Below are 14,547 nucleotides of genomic sequence, written 5' to 3'. Positions count from 1 at the left end.
CCCATCCCAAATACCAGTACCATGGCTACGCTCCGTGAGATATCACCCCAAATACCAGTACCATGGCTATACTCCGTGAGATATCACCCCAAATACCAGTACCATGGCTATGCTCCGTGAGGTATCATCCCAAATACCAGTACCATGGCTATGCTCCGTGAGATATCACCCCAAATACCAGTACCAAGGCTATGCTTTGTGAGATATCACCCCAAATACCAGTACCATGGCTATGCTCTGTGAGATATCATCCCAAATACCAGTACCATGGCTATGCTCTGTGAGATATCATCCCAAATACCAGTACCATGGCTATGCTTTGTGAGATATCAGGGAAACGAGCTATTTTTCAGCAGATCTTGACTGGGAGAGTTCCCGAGTTGGCTGACGGGTACTCAGGACACAGAAGAGCCACCCTTTCAATGAGTATTTATCAAGTGTCTATTCTAAGTACTAAAACAGGAGCTAGAAACAAAGGAATAAATGAAGCGAAACAAAAATATCATATAACCTAACAACTCACTCCACAGACCCACCAGAAACAGAAGACCTCCCCTGTTTCTGAGGAGACTCTACATAAAACGCCTAAGAATAACAGCATTCCCAGTGAGGCTGCACAACTGCTGGCGACAACATAAAATGGCACAGCTCTCTGCACAACCACTTGGCAGTCTCTCAGAAGGCTGAACTATTGCTACACGACCTGCAATTCCATTCTAGGTATAAACCCAGGATAAATAAGAACATATGGCCAGGCAAAAGTATACCCATGTGTTCACAACCAAAAAGTGGGCAAAAGCCAGATGCTCGTCAATTGATAAATAAAATGTGATTTATCCATACACTAGGATGTTACTTGATCATAAAAATACACACTATGACATGATGGACATACAAACTCTATGCTAAGAGGAAGAAGCCAGACACAAAATGCTACATATCTATACAATTCCACTTCTAGGAGATATCAGAATAGGTGATCCCTGAAAACAGGAAAGCAGGTTAGTGGTTCCCTAGGTCTGGGAGAGGGGAGAGTGAAGGCACGGGGTTTCTTTCTGGGGTGATGACAGTGTTCTACCATTGTGGTGACAGTCGCTAAAAACCCATGAGCTGCATGTGTTAAGCAGGTGAAGTGTATGAAATATAAATTACACCTCCAAAAAGTTACTTCAAAAACCAGAGGCAGGTAGGCAAGAACAAAAACAAAAACAAAAACAAAAACAAAACAAAACAAAACCCAAAACACCTTTGAAAGATGTCAGGAATATTCCCAGCTTCTTCACTCACCAATAAGTCTTCAGTTAATCAGAACCAGAATCCTGGGAAGCTTATGGATCTAAATGGAAGGACCCTATCATCTGGTGTCCTCGATTGTGCTAGAAGCTGGGGGAACTGAAGAGGATACAGGCATGTCTCGGCCCCGTCTACCATGTCCTCCCCATCTTCACCTCCTCACCGTCTTCTGAATGCAAACCTGACTCTGGAGAAGTACAAGGCACAGAGATGGTACTGGCCTCACCTACCACCCACCTGCCCTACCCATTCCTCTCGAAGGACGGCTCAGCTCTTCTTTCAAGACATGTCCTGTGACCATCAAGCACAACCAAACTTTGTCTATCAAAGCTCTGCCTAGAGATTTTCCAACGGACTTGAGGACCTAGCCTACTCCTTGCTGAGACATTGACAACTGAAAATTGTTCAAACAATTACCACTTCTTTTTGAAATTAGATTTTTTTCCATGATGACAAACATTTATAACATACTGTTTTAACCATCTCAAAGGGACAGTTTGGTAGCATTAGTCCTCTGCTGTGCGGCCATCACCTCCATCTGCTTCCAGAACACCTCCAGTATCCCAGACTGCAATGCTGTGTCCTGACACAGAAGCCCCCAACACTCCTCCTCCAGCCCTGGGCAGCCACCCTCTGCTCTCCACTGCTATTTATTTGACTATTTTAGAATACTGGGTTTTTTTGTTTTTTTTTTTTAAATCTATTTTCCTGAAAAAGGCCTAAAATTTCTAGCAAATTTTCCAAGTGAACTTTTCAATAACCAAAAAAGCTGAGATGGGATAAAAATAACTGTGGTTCTGGTTTTTAAAAATAACTTTGTGTTAAGAGGCAAATAATTAGTTACCTCTAATTTACTATTTTCAAAGGTTTCAAACCTTGGGTCTGTAAAACTTGGAACAAGACAAAAATATCTGTAGGCTAGAGAAGCTGATGGGAGAAAAGGACAACAGGAGGGTGTGCCTTTCTAGCTTGAAGTGCTCTCCCAGGTGTGCACATCCACATGCACAGGGCCCGCCCTGTGCTTTACTGTGGTAACTACATTTCAAAAAGTGAAATGAACAAATTAGCCAGGGACCAGCTCAGCTTCCGCGGCTTCATCTCCTCACAGGCTGCCCGGCTCTTCACCCCTGCCCCGGACCTGCAGTCCCACCACCCCAGGAGACGTGCCGTCTCCAGGGCCGCCTGTCAGCAGTGAGGGAGGCAAGGGTGTCACAGGCTGGCTGCCACTCAGGTGGCACTCATGTGACACTACTCACTTCATCAGCTTCTGCTTTGTGGCTGAGTCCTTGAAGCTTCTGAACTCTTCCCCTGCTTTGATCTCATAGAACTGGGGCTGCAGGACTGTCTGCTGGTCCTCCTGGACCTGGTGCTGCCATGTCCCCTTTCCCTCCTGCCGCAGGAGTCTGCGCTGCCTCCTGACTTCTTCCACCCAGTCTTTCTCATCATCTGAACTGTCGGAACTCTCTGCATCGCTGGGTTTTCCTTCTGGTTCTTCCTCCTCTTCCTGAAATTAAAAATGGTAAGCAGAGAGTTCCTTTTCCCCAACCAAATACCTGTCCCACCATTTTTTTTTTTTTTAAATAGCATTAGTTCTTTACAGTACGAGACACCACCCCATCACGCACACTGCACAAGTACCTTTAATTAAATAGCTACACTCCTAGGCTGAAAGCCAAGCCCCTAGGATGGAATTAACGATACCTCAAGTATTCCTAATTTACATGAAAAATTTTATATTAAAAGAAACAGGAGCAAAGAGTACTTTACTTTTTCACGAAGTTCTTGTTCCTCTAAGAGTCTTAGTTTCTTCTTCCTTTTCTCACTAATTTTTGAAACAAGTGGATTCAAAAGCCTAAATTCTTCACTTTCTTCATCTACTTGGAAGTCAGGGTTCTCAAACATAACTTTAAATCGGTCATCGGTGAGAATACTAGGAAGGTTCTATAAGAAAAACAGAAAAAAGTATGTAAAAATCTAAGTTAAAATCTAAATAAAACCCGACCAGAAAGATGGCTTACAATTCATTCTGTTGTAAAGTGAACTTTCTAATTGACTCTAGGTTTTATCTCCTACCAACAAAACACATTCAAATTGATCTACTTGGCGACTGATCTATGGTACTTGGCCATTATACATAACGAGCTAAGAATAAACTCTTTTGGTTAACTTCATGCTCAATACATCAGAAAGAATTTTCTTCAATTAATATTTCTAGTGCCAAGAAGCACTTTCAGCTGGGGGCTGTGGTGCCACCTGTATTCCAGACAGCAGCTGGGGCACGGGGGGTCACAAGTTTGAGGCAACCTCAGTTAAGACCCTGTTTCAAATTATAAAGGGCCTGGGGTAGAGTTCAGTGATGGAGGGTTAATTAGCACACATCAGGCCCTGAGTTCAGTCCCCAGCGCTGCAAAACAAAACACAACACCTTACAAAGAAATATATCTGGGGGGGTGGTTGGGGGACGACATGGCTAAGGCACAGCTACGACACTGAACTACTCGAGTCTTCCACCTTCATATTCTGTAAGTAGAAATACGCCAATGAGTTCAGATGACACAGTGGGTGAGGACAGGGCGCAGTACAAATTTACTGAACTCCAGTAAGTTTCTTGGAAAAACAAGGAGGTTTCTGTCCTTACAGGATAACTTCACCGGATCTCTTCCCTGGGCCACTGAATTGTTCTCAAAGAATGCAGTGTATTCCCCATAACTGTGGCTATTGAGACCCATATGGATAGCTCAGGGCTGACATAACCTCCTATTTGTATCATTTTAAACAGAAAGTTTCCTAAAACATATTACAAACTTACCTGTTCACCAAACAGATGACAGCAACCTCAGACTGGGGCTCTTACTATTCCTTACCTTTAAGCCACAGGCCTGGAAACCAGGTTGCATCACCGACTGAGGACAGATGGCAAACCAGAGCCAATAGCCTTAAGTAGAACGAGGCCAAGCAGCCTGTGGTGGAATCAGCTCCACTGAACGGGCTTTATTTTATCGACTGTTTTGTACCTGAGTTCTGAACACTATTTGTGACTGATCTACACAAACATCTGGAGATGTTTAAGATATTAAGGAATGTGGCTTAATGCTTGTATATACCTAAAAACTGGTAAGGCCTTACCTAAAAATGCATGAGAGAGAGATTTCAACAAGTCTTCCCTGATTACAAGCTGCTTCTAAAACAAACTGAGGGCAAAGGAAAAAAAACCACAGGAAAGATCTAGTTCCTGACCACAATCTCGTGAGGGAAAAAAAAAAACCTGCGACAAGGTGGGTACTACAAGGCCCCACACGAGGAAGTCCAGCAGAGACAAGGTGCTCAGAGAGGTGGAGTGACCCACGAGACACCCAGGAAGGCTCCAGGGGACACGGCATTTGGGAGGAGGTTGGAGGGACAAGTGGGTTTCAAAAGGCAGAAACGTGAAGAAAGTCTGGGGAGTGGCAAGTCCTCTGATGACATCAGAAGCTGGGTAATTTAAACAGGCATTTCTGACCAAGCAGACGGTCAAGGATTTTAAATACCATGACTGTTATTCTAAAGGTTTTGGGGAGCCACTGTAGAGAAGGAGAGTACGAGGAGAAGGAGCTCTTCAGGGGTCTTTGCCAACAAACAGAACCGTGCTCTAAGAATGTAAGGTGGGCTGGTGAGGAAGACCAAGAGGCCACCCTAGGAAACAGGAAAAGAGGCAGGGTCTGAACAAGGGTGATGGAAATAAAAGGTGGGCAGACACTGTTCAGGAAAGACTAACTGAGGCACATTTCTGAGGTGCAGAACTAAGAGCTACAGCTATGGGCGACACAGGAGGGTCAAGGGTTCAAATCAGGTTTAGAAGCTGGGTGCAGTGGCACATGCCTGCAATCCCAGTGACATGGGAGGCTGAGGCAGGAGGATCACAAGCTCAAAGCTAGCCCGGGCAACTCAGCAAGACCCTGTCTCAAAACAGAAAATAAAAAGGGCTGGGATGTTGCTCAGGTAAGCACCCTTGGGTTTAATCCCTGGCACACACACAAAAAGCAGGGTTAGAAATGGCTCTCCAGCATCTCGCTGCTGCGACTGGACTAGACAGCTGTGCTACTGTGTTAGGAAGCACCACAGGAGCACTGGAAAAAGGGCATGGGCGAGTGAAGGGTAAGGACTGACGCTCCACTTAAGACTGGTTGAGGATGCGACAATAGACAGTCATCTGACGCTGGAGGACTTCATCAGGTGTCAGGCAGTGTCTCAGGCAGTGGGAAGGCGACACTGCCAAAGATCCAGATAATCTCAAGTCAATAGCCATGTCCCTGACTTTGAGTTAAAAAAAAAAAAAAAGCAATGGTAAAAATATTTACTAAAGTAATAATCACATTTAATAAGAGAAAATGTTAAAAAGAATGTTGCTGATTTTTTTTAAATAATTTTTTTTAGTTGTAGCAGAACTCAATATCTTTATTTTATTTACTTATTTTTATGTGGTGCTGAGGCTGGAACCCAGTTCCTTACACATACAAGATAAGCACTCTAAGTACTCTACTGCTTAGCTACAACCCCAGCCCCTGTTGCTGGTATTCTTGAGATGCTTTTCTTAATTTAAAATAAATTGCATTGCCTAAGATAGGCATGCTTTAGATGAACAATTATAAAATAAAAAAACTCCTGACCTAGCTATAAAAATAGTTCCCTCAGGGACTTTTCTTAGTCTAATTGTTTTCACAGCTGTCTTTTTAAAACAGGGGGGTGCAGGATAAAGGCATAGTTAGCGATGTTTTATAGTAGTAGACAAGTGTCTGGCTAGTGGTCTCCCTATAAATACACACACACACACACATGCTCAACACCTACCAGCAACGTGTGAAAAACATCTGAAAGCAGTGTTTAGACCAAAGCCCAAAGAACTGCATCTATCAATCTGAGCAGGGTGGCTACCATTAACACTGTCTCACTGGAGTAACACAGAGGAATGCTTGCCTCAACACTCGTCCCTGTCCCAGAGGAAAAGGCAGAGAAGAGGGACTGGTGAGGGCAAGGGAAGCGTGCTAGCAATAGGAAAGGATGTAAAGGTTAGCACCCGAGGCCCGAGGTATCGCCCTGTCCATCATGGTATCCTCCAAGTGCTCAGCACCTGCAGAATGCTAGTTGCCAGAGGGACAGCCACCCTCCAAGCAGGGGGACCTGAGCAGCTGTGAGAAGACTTAAGATACTGACTGATGCTGGGCCTTCGCCAGACATTCGGCCTGCCCACCTCTGAGTTTTCATACTGCTAACTCCCTCACTCTTCACTATGAAAAAGTAAACAAAGGTCACAAAGTAAAAACTATTTGAATTTTTTTCAGGAAAATCCCCTGGCACAACAAGCCCAAGTGTCCAGTCTGAAGGGCTTACCAAGCAGCCATAATGCAGGCCAGAGTCTAGCCCAGAGTGGGCACACAGCCCAGCATGCTCACTGCCTGCAGGTTTCCTAGCTGCTTCCCAGGCTATCTCTCTTGTTCAGAGGGGCAGCTTCTCTGGTCACTTCCTGGGGAGAAGCAGCACGCAAGGGCACTTTGCCACTAGGGCTGAGTACTGCATTTTAACATCACCTTTACTACACTCTCACCTGGAGAGACCCCTTGTATGGGGTATATAAAACATCAGGTTGGAAACTCTACTCCTTCAGAAAACAAATTTCATCTAATTCCTTGTCCAACATCGGAGTGAGGTGGTATGAATCCCCAGAAAAATGGGAAGGGAGATCCCAGGATCAGGTGATCAGTCCAAAAAGATCTAGAAGCAACTTCTTAAAAAAAAATGTATGTATGTATATGTATGTATGTATATATATATATAATTTGTTGGTGGACCTTTATTTATTTATACACAGTGCTGAGAATTGAACCCAGTGCCTCACACATGCCAGGCAAGCGTGCTACCGCTGAGCCCCAGCCCCAGCCCCTAGAAGCAACTTCTTTAGGAAGGTAAAATTAACACAATATCCGACCTATGGAGATGATTTGAGATGAGATGAAGATATCTGGTAAAGAACTAGTTAGTGGTTGGTCAGTGATAACAACAAAGCATGTGAGAGAAACAACTGCAAACTCCAGGGTAGAGATTATGTGAGAAATAAAGTTGCCATCTACCTGTCTGGAAATACTATTTTATATAGTTATAACAGTGTACATGTCCAACACCGACAAAACTAAAATCACAATGTGCCTTTACCGGGAGCAAAGGTTTGTTTAAAAAAAAAATGCCGGGCTGGGGATGTGGCTCAAGCGGTAGCGCGCTTGCCTGGCATGCGCACGGTGCTGGGTTCGATCCTCAGCACCACATACAAATAAAAATGTTGATTGTGTCTACCGAAAACTAAAAATAAATATTAAAAATTCTCTCTCTCTCTCTAAAAAAAAAAAAATGCCCAACAGTAAAAAGTTGAGGTGAAAGGAGGGAGGGTAGGGCGGAAGAGACAATGGACAGCCAATGATCTTTTTTTCTGTTTTTTGTACGAGGGGCACTTAATCACAGAGCCACATTCCCAGCCCTTTTAAACGTGTTGTTTAGAGATAGGGTTTCACTTAGTTGCTGAGGCTGGCTTGGAACTTGTGATCCTCTTGCCTCAGCCTCCTGAGCTGCTGGGATTACAGGTGTGTGCCACTGCACTCTGATTAGCCAATGATCTTAACAGAGCCCAGAGAAATGTTTTGTTTTTAAAGTATTATGTATAAATGTAACTACACACACAATTTTTTTAAACTGGTTACCAAAGAAGCTTTAAAAATAGTATATTAAAAATAATATTTAGGACATTAAAACTATCTGATCTAATGTTACATACAAATGTCTGTATGTAAACATGCCTTTTTCCTAAAGAGGTGGATACTACTTTAATATAAACTCTCAGTGGTATTCAGTAATTCCTAAGGCTAAGACGCCTCTTCCACAATGTCCTCCTGGCCAGAGCACACATGGCCTGGGAACTCACACACTGCCTTGACTGAGCTGCTGCAGATCCAAGAAAAGGTGCAGTTACACAAGACTTTGCAGCACAGTGGAAAACTGGCAAAAAGGAAAGTTTTGCAGAAAGACACAGCTTGAACCCAAATCAAACCCTTACAAACAAAATCGATCACAGATGCCTGCACTTCTCGAAGCTGCTCATGCATACCTAGAGCTCACTGTGTATTTGTTGAAAGAATCAATGTATTAATTCTTAGTTAGAATCCACAACACCAAGTTTAGAGGTTTGGACAAAGTCCAGACAGCCCTTATTGACACTATGTGGTGGGCCACTTCCCACCACAGGTTCAACATCAATTGTACAGTAATCATCTTACTAGACTTTTATCATGTTTTCAGGGTTGGTGATATTCAGGAACACACTTCACTGTCTGCCTCCATTAAATTTCAGTTGTAGACAAAGCAGAACATCCCCACAAGATACTCACTTACAACCAGGAGATATCAGAGTTCCTGGGGTTTTGAAGAGCACACAGTTCAAAAGCAAGACTGATGATCTGCTGAGAGAGTTAACCATTCTTTCAAGTACTCTTTACAGTTAGAAGAAAGGATTCTTCCTTAGTTCATGAGTGATCTTTAATGTCTTCACTTTATGGCAGTTTTCCCCACTGACTGTGAAGATCACTTTGTGTGTATGAAGCATTCAAGTTCATTTCTACTTCCTAGTTACTATGAATTCTCAATCTTTTCCAGTTGCTCCCAACCTCAAAAAAAACCTCCCAAAGAAAATGGGGGAAAGAGTGATGATTTCTCCTTCACTTTTATCTTCACAGGGTCTTGTGAAAAAGCTCTAGCATACCACGCTGCAAGACCAACCTTCTGCAGTACTCCATCTGGGTGAGGACTCCTAAGCACAAATCACATGCGGAGCGCACACATCCCAGCAGAGGCAGCCCCACGTTCTCTCTGAAGAAGCTCCAGGACAGGGGCTGAGACTGGTAGAGCTCAGTGGTAGAGCACTTAGAGGGCATGTATGAGGTGCTGGGTTCCATTCTCAGCACCACGTATAAATAAATAAATATCCATCAAAATCTTTTATATATAAAAACAACGCTCTAGGACATGTATATACAAAACCCACTTCCACTCAGCTTGTGAAATGACACAGGGAAGCTGGAAAGGACCTGGCCCTGTCATGTTCAGGCCTGGGTAACAGCAGCAGCAAAGTGGATGCTTCAGGAAACGCTCATGTTTTAGACATTTCAAGGTATACATATCCGGTTAGGAAGGTGTACAGCCACAGTACATAGTTGTAAATTTAAATACTAGTAAGTTTTCCTTTCAATATTGATATAGTATTCATGTAATGAAAAAGGAAGATAAAAGTCATCTGTTTACTTAAGGAAGTAAGTAAAATTAAGATTCAAACAATATATTAAAAGAATGAAGCAAACTGGATGAAGGGATGTATTTGGAGAATTAGGAGAGTAAGGAAGAGAGGGAGGCAAGGATGTAGTGAGCCTGATCCATGCAGAAAGCATAGCACCCAGAATGCCCTCATCTATCCCTGCATGTTACAGATAGAAAAACAGGGGCCCAGGGAAGCTGCAGGAACCTCCCAATATCACACAACCAGTGAGCGAGATGCCCAGAAATGACCCTGTCATTGAAGTCCCTGTGTACTGGGTAAGAGGAGAGTGAAACAAAAATAAGCATAAGAGCTCCATTATCTCGCATTCACTTATCTAGTTAAAAACCAGAGAACAGAATAAATAGACAAATACCTACTCAGGGCTCCTCACGGCTGGCCCATTGCGGTCGGGTCTAGGCTCCCACAACTCAGGCTACTGCCCAGCCACACCTGTGCCTTGCCTGCTTGCTCTACATGCATGAGAAAACAGGACTTCATGTCTCAGGACAAACTAGAAAAGTCTTCTCACTTCTGCACAATGTCAGTTAGGCAAAGTGCCAACCCTCATTCATTGTACAACTGATGTGTGTCTACCTTCACACCAGAAAAAGGCAGGTAGACAGGCAGCAGGTACATGTCAGCCTGCACACACAATAGCGCAAGGTTAAGTAAGAGCTGGTTACCTCCAGAATCACAAACAAGTATAGTAAGCACAAAGAAAAACAAACTATCAGAATATTTAACAATAAAAGTAAGTAAATTATAAGACATACATAAGACAATATACAGCTATTAAAAGTATTTACAAAGAATTTCTAACAAAATGGGAACCACCTGTGTTATTTTATATACCCAGGATAAATATTTTATTATATTTTTGATTACAGTGCTTGCTATTATAGTTTATAATTTCAAGAGAGGACAAGAAAGAAATTCACTAAAATATTAATGATGTCTTTCCCTGGATAGAAGACCACGGCAGCCTTCTCCTGAGTATTATTCTACCTTCCAAATTTCCCATATTGAGCATATACCATGTTCTAGGCAGAAAAAAGAAAAAAGAAAAAAACTATATGCATTTTTAACGTAAAAAGAAACAACAACAACAAAAAGATACAACTTACTATCAAGAGAAGTATAGGGAAAAAAACCTATCAATATTTCCTAAGCTTTATGAAATCTTACCTTAACTTTCTTTTTCCATGTAGATTTTTGTTTCTCTTCTTCTTCCTCTATCAATTTAAGAGCAAGTTCTTTGTTAACTTTTGGCAATTTCTAGAAAAGAGGGGGGAAAAAGCAAAGACATCTATATTTTCACTTTAAAAAAGGTTAGTAGTTCTGTAAGAAGTATAATTTCACAAACAGGAGATAGTGAATTCTTATTTCTAAAATCAATTACACTAGAAGAAATAACACAGACACAAGGGATGTTATAGGTAGGCCACGAGGTACAAAAATGGCAGCCTCCGACGGCTACTGGGAACATGTGCCCTCCATATGCCTTTTCCCAGCATGTGAAAAATAAACGGGGAGATGCTGTATTTGACCAACATTAGCCATAGAGGGCCTAGGACTCATCCTGATCAACAGGAGGCCAGCAGGTCTGGCAATGAAGCCTCTAACTCAAATGCTAATACTGCTAATGATAAAATGCTAATAATGCTCACTGCATGGTTTCCTGTTTCCACATGATAGATTTCAAAAGGAATTCTAGATGTGAGTCTGACAACTCTCTGGTAGCTACAGGATATCTACTGTCCTCTTGCACTCAGTGTTTTATGTTCCACATCACATCAGGCAAAACACAACTCTGACAAGTAGTATAAAAGGCCAGAGCAAAAGAACCCCTCTTAAACTTTTTGAGGGTAGCGGATATAGCCAGAGGGAGAGCACCTGCCTTCTATGTGCAAGGTCCTTGACGTGATCTCCAGCACCACACACAAACATACACATATTTTAAACAACAGAGGAAAAGAAAAAAGAAACACTGAGGTAATTTCAGCAAACAAGTCACTAGTGTTATCCTGTAAGGGTACATGCATATTTTATATACACATGCATACACAAATAGATATTTTTACCAATGTTCAGTTATAAGTATTTGTATGACTTGGTGACTGAACTTAATCAATGGTGACCAGAGTCAGTGGAAGGTAGGAGCAGCCAGACAGAAAGCTCCTGCCAGGGCTGGCATCACACAGTACCATGGAAGCAGCAGGTGGCTCCAGCAATGGTGCTGGATGCCCGTTTGTAATTCCCAATATGTCGAGTCCATCCTCATTATACTCAAAGGGACCAGCCGGCAGCCCTTCCGCAGAAGCTTGGGTCTCCCTTCCACAGGACTCTCCTCTTCCCTGCTGCACAGCTCTGAAGTGGTAACTGCCTCTCCTATCCACACTTCAGTGTTCTCTAACACCTGATTAATATTTATATTAAATTCGCTTGACCAATATAACTGGTGTAGTTTGTTTCCTGACAACCTAATGAGAATTCCCATGATCCAGCCTGCGAACCTGCAGTGTTCTGAAAAACACCAAGGGATTTTCTTAGTAGGGGTGACAATATTGGGCATTTTATATTATTTCTGACAACTCCCTTCCCATAGAGTTCATAATGGCAAGACTGAGTGTCCACCTTCACAGTGAACAAAACATACCAAAGTATAAATAAAATTTGTAAATTAAAGACAATCAAAAAGCACCGGAGAGGATGGCAGATTTCCTGGGAAGAACACACAAAATGAAATTAGCTTTCCTCTCCAATAAATTCAATGGTTATGTACAATCTTTACCTTTAATTGGACTCTCTGTGCACGTGTTTCTTCTATCTTCTGTCGAATTTTATCTTTCCTATATTCTTCATAAGCAAACGGATTTACCATCGATTTCACCTTTTCAAAGGGAGAAAAAAAATTAGTGAAAGAATGGTATTTAGCAACATGTTTCATATATGCTGGGACTACTATGCCAAAGGATACACATAGTCCTTACAAGTCGTTAAGTATATTCTATGAAAGTGCACGTAGAGAAGAAACAGCTACAGATTGCTCATTAGCCCCTAAAACAATTGTAGCTTTGTATTTACCTTGTGATATAGTCTTATATCCATGAAAAATCCATGCATATATGCCCGAAGAAAAGGTGATCCAATGAGATGTGTAAGTCCTGGGAAAAGTTAATCAGAAGAGGGAAAGTCTTTATGAAGCATTGATTAAAACTGAACAACAACTTGATTGTAATATGATTTCACTTTGGAGTAAAATTTAGGAATCAGAATTATTAATTTTCAACATCTATGGAGAAAATTTAATCTACTTCATTAGTATCATTTTAACTATCTTACTAAGCATAACAATGTTTTTTTTTTTAAAAAAGGTCTTTATGAACTGTGACAAATTGGCAAACAGGGTTCCTTATATTAGTGATTCTCAGATTTTAGGATTCTGCTAATTTAACTTAAAAAGGAATATTGGTAATCAACTGATAAGTTGCAACTTTGTACTGCAAAGGAGAAATATCATTTCCCATCATTTCCTAAAGCAAAGGACACTGTCACAACAGAAATGTAGAAAGGATATTAAGTATCCCTAAGAAAGAACAGTGGACAAACGTATGTTCACGTATCAAACACACTTATACACACCAAGACCTACATTATTTACTTATATTATAAATATATTTATTTATATTGTTAAGACCTACATTACATACCCACTTCATCATAGACACATAAAAGGTTCACTGCCAATCAGTGTCTGGAAACCCTGCCTTAAATGACACCTTTTGTAGGGTTTCCTAATAGATTACACTTGGAGTAGTGGTGCTGGTGGGCACATAAGGACTCTCTGCAAATGTCACAGATATTATTTATTAATTGTAAATACACAGAATAATGTTATAAAAATATTTATCTCAAAGACAGACCATATGAGATATACCTACAAGAAAAGTAACTTTGTATAATAACAAGTAACTGTATTTCTAAGAGAAACATTACTCTGATTTCAAAATTTTAGGAACATATACCCACACCTCTGAAAATCAGGTACTAGGCAAAGTCACCTGGCAGTACAAAACAATACGCAGTACAGAGAAATATAAAAAGGGAATACTTAATATCCTTTTAGGATGATTTCATAAAGTCATCATAAGACTTGGCCAGAGAACTCTTTCCCTGGAATTCATTAGGTTAATGAAACCCCAGGAGTTGGAAGTTCACAGTGGATTCTTATAAAAAGAGGGCTGAACTATGACAAAATGTACCATGTTAACAACCTAAATTTCTGTACCCATTATGATTATACTTAATCTTTCCTCAGAATGATTGGTCTGATTGTCAAATTATTATTATAAGTTACAGCAAAATAATCTGTTTCTTTTATTACATTAAGTGTATAAAAATTCTATTATAGCCCAGGATTATTTCAGTATCAAATAAGGTCATAAATTAAAAAACAGCAGAAAGCTTTTCATATTTCTAAACACAATCTGACAGAAGCAGCATTTTCCAAAGATAGTTCCACAGAGTACTGGTCCTGAGAGATCTTCTAAAGAAAAAAAACTGAGGAATGTTTCATATACCCCTCCCAATTCCTCCAGGATTTATAATGTTCCACATTGATTGAACTTTGCTTAACCTAACATTCACCAAACTCATCTGCCATGCTTTCTAGCATAACTGTTATTTTGTTGACTAATGTATCTATTTCTATAGTTTTTCTTAAATGGGCAATAAAGTTACATTTGAACAAAATGTATCTAAACTTATAACTAATCGCTTCCCTCACTCAAACATAGTGAAGACTGAAAAAGTACCCAAAACATACTGAAGACAGTTTAAAGGAAAAAAAAATCCACAAAATAAAATGACTTTTCCCCCTCCAACTTAAGGGTGTAGCTGAGTGTGACACAGGACATTACAAA

General features: G+C 41.1%; 1 protein-coding gene across 1 annotated transcript in view; it reads right to left on the bottom strand.

Moving 5' to 3' along the window:
* Nol10 (nucleolar protein 10) overlaps positions 1-14,547 on the bottom strand; it is an 83,464-nt gene that overhangs the window by 13,074 nt on the left and 55,843 nt on the right. The window contains exons 15-19 of the mRNA XM_005327357.5: positions 12,710-12,789; positions 12,417-12,515; positions 10,811-10,900; positions 3,061-3,234; positions 2,550-2,797 (exon numbers count right to left, since the gene is read on the bottom strand). Of these exons, the coding sequence (XP_005327414.1) occupies positions 2,550-2,797; positions 3,061-3,234; positions 10,811-10,900; positions 12,417-12,515; positions 12,710-12,789 (691 nt within the window). The remainder of the gene's footprint in view (positions 1-2,549; positions 2,798-3,060; positions 3,235-10,810; positions 10,901-12,416; positions 12,516-12,709; positions 12,790-14,547) is intronic.

Source organism: Ictidomys tridecemlineatus, chromosome 12, assembly GCF_052094955.1.
Source record: "Ictidomys tridecemlineatus isolate mIctTri1 chromosome 12, mIctTri1.hap1, whole genome shotgun sequence".
Classification (NCBI taxonomy): domain Eukaryota; kingdom Metazoa; phylum Chordata; class Mammalia; order Rodentia; family Sciuridae; genus Ictidomys; species Ictidomys tridecemlineatus.
This window is presented reverse-complemented; position numbering and strand designations above follow the sequence as displayed.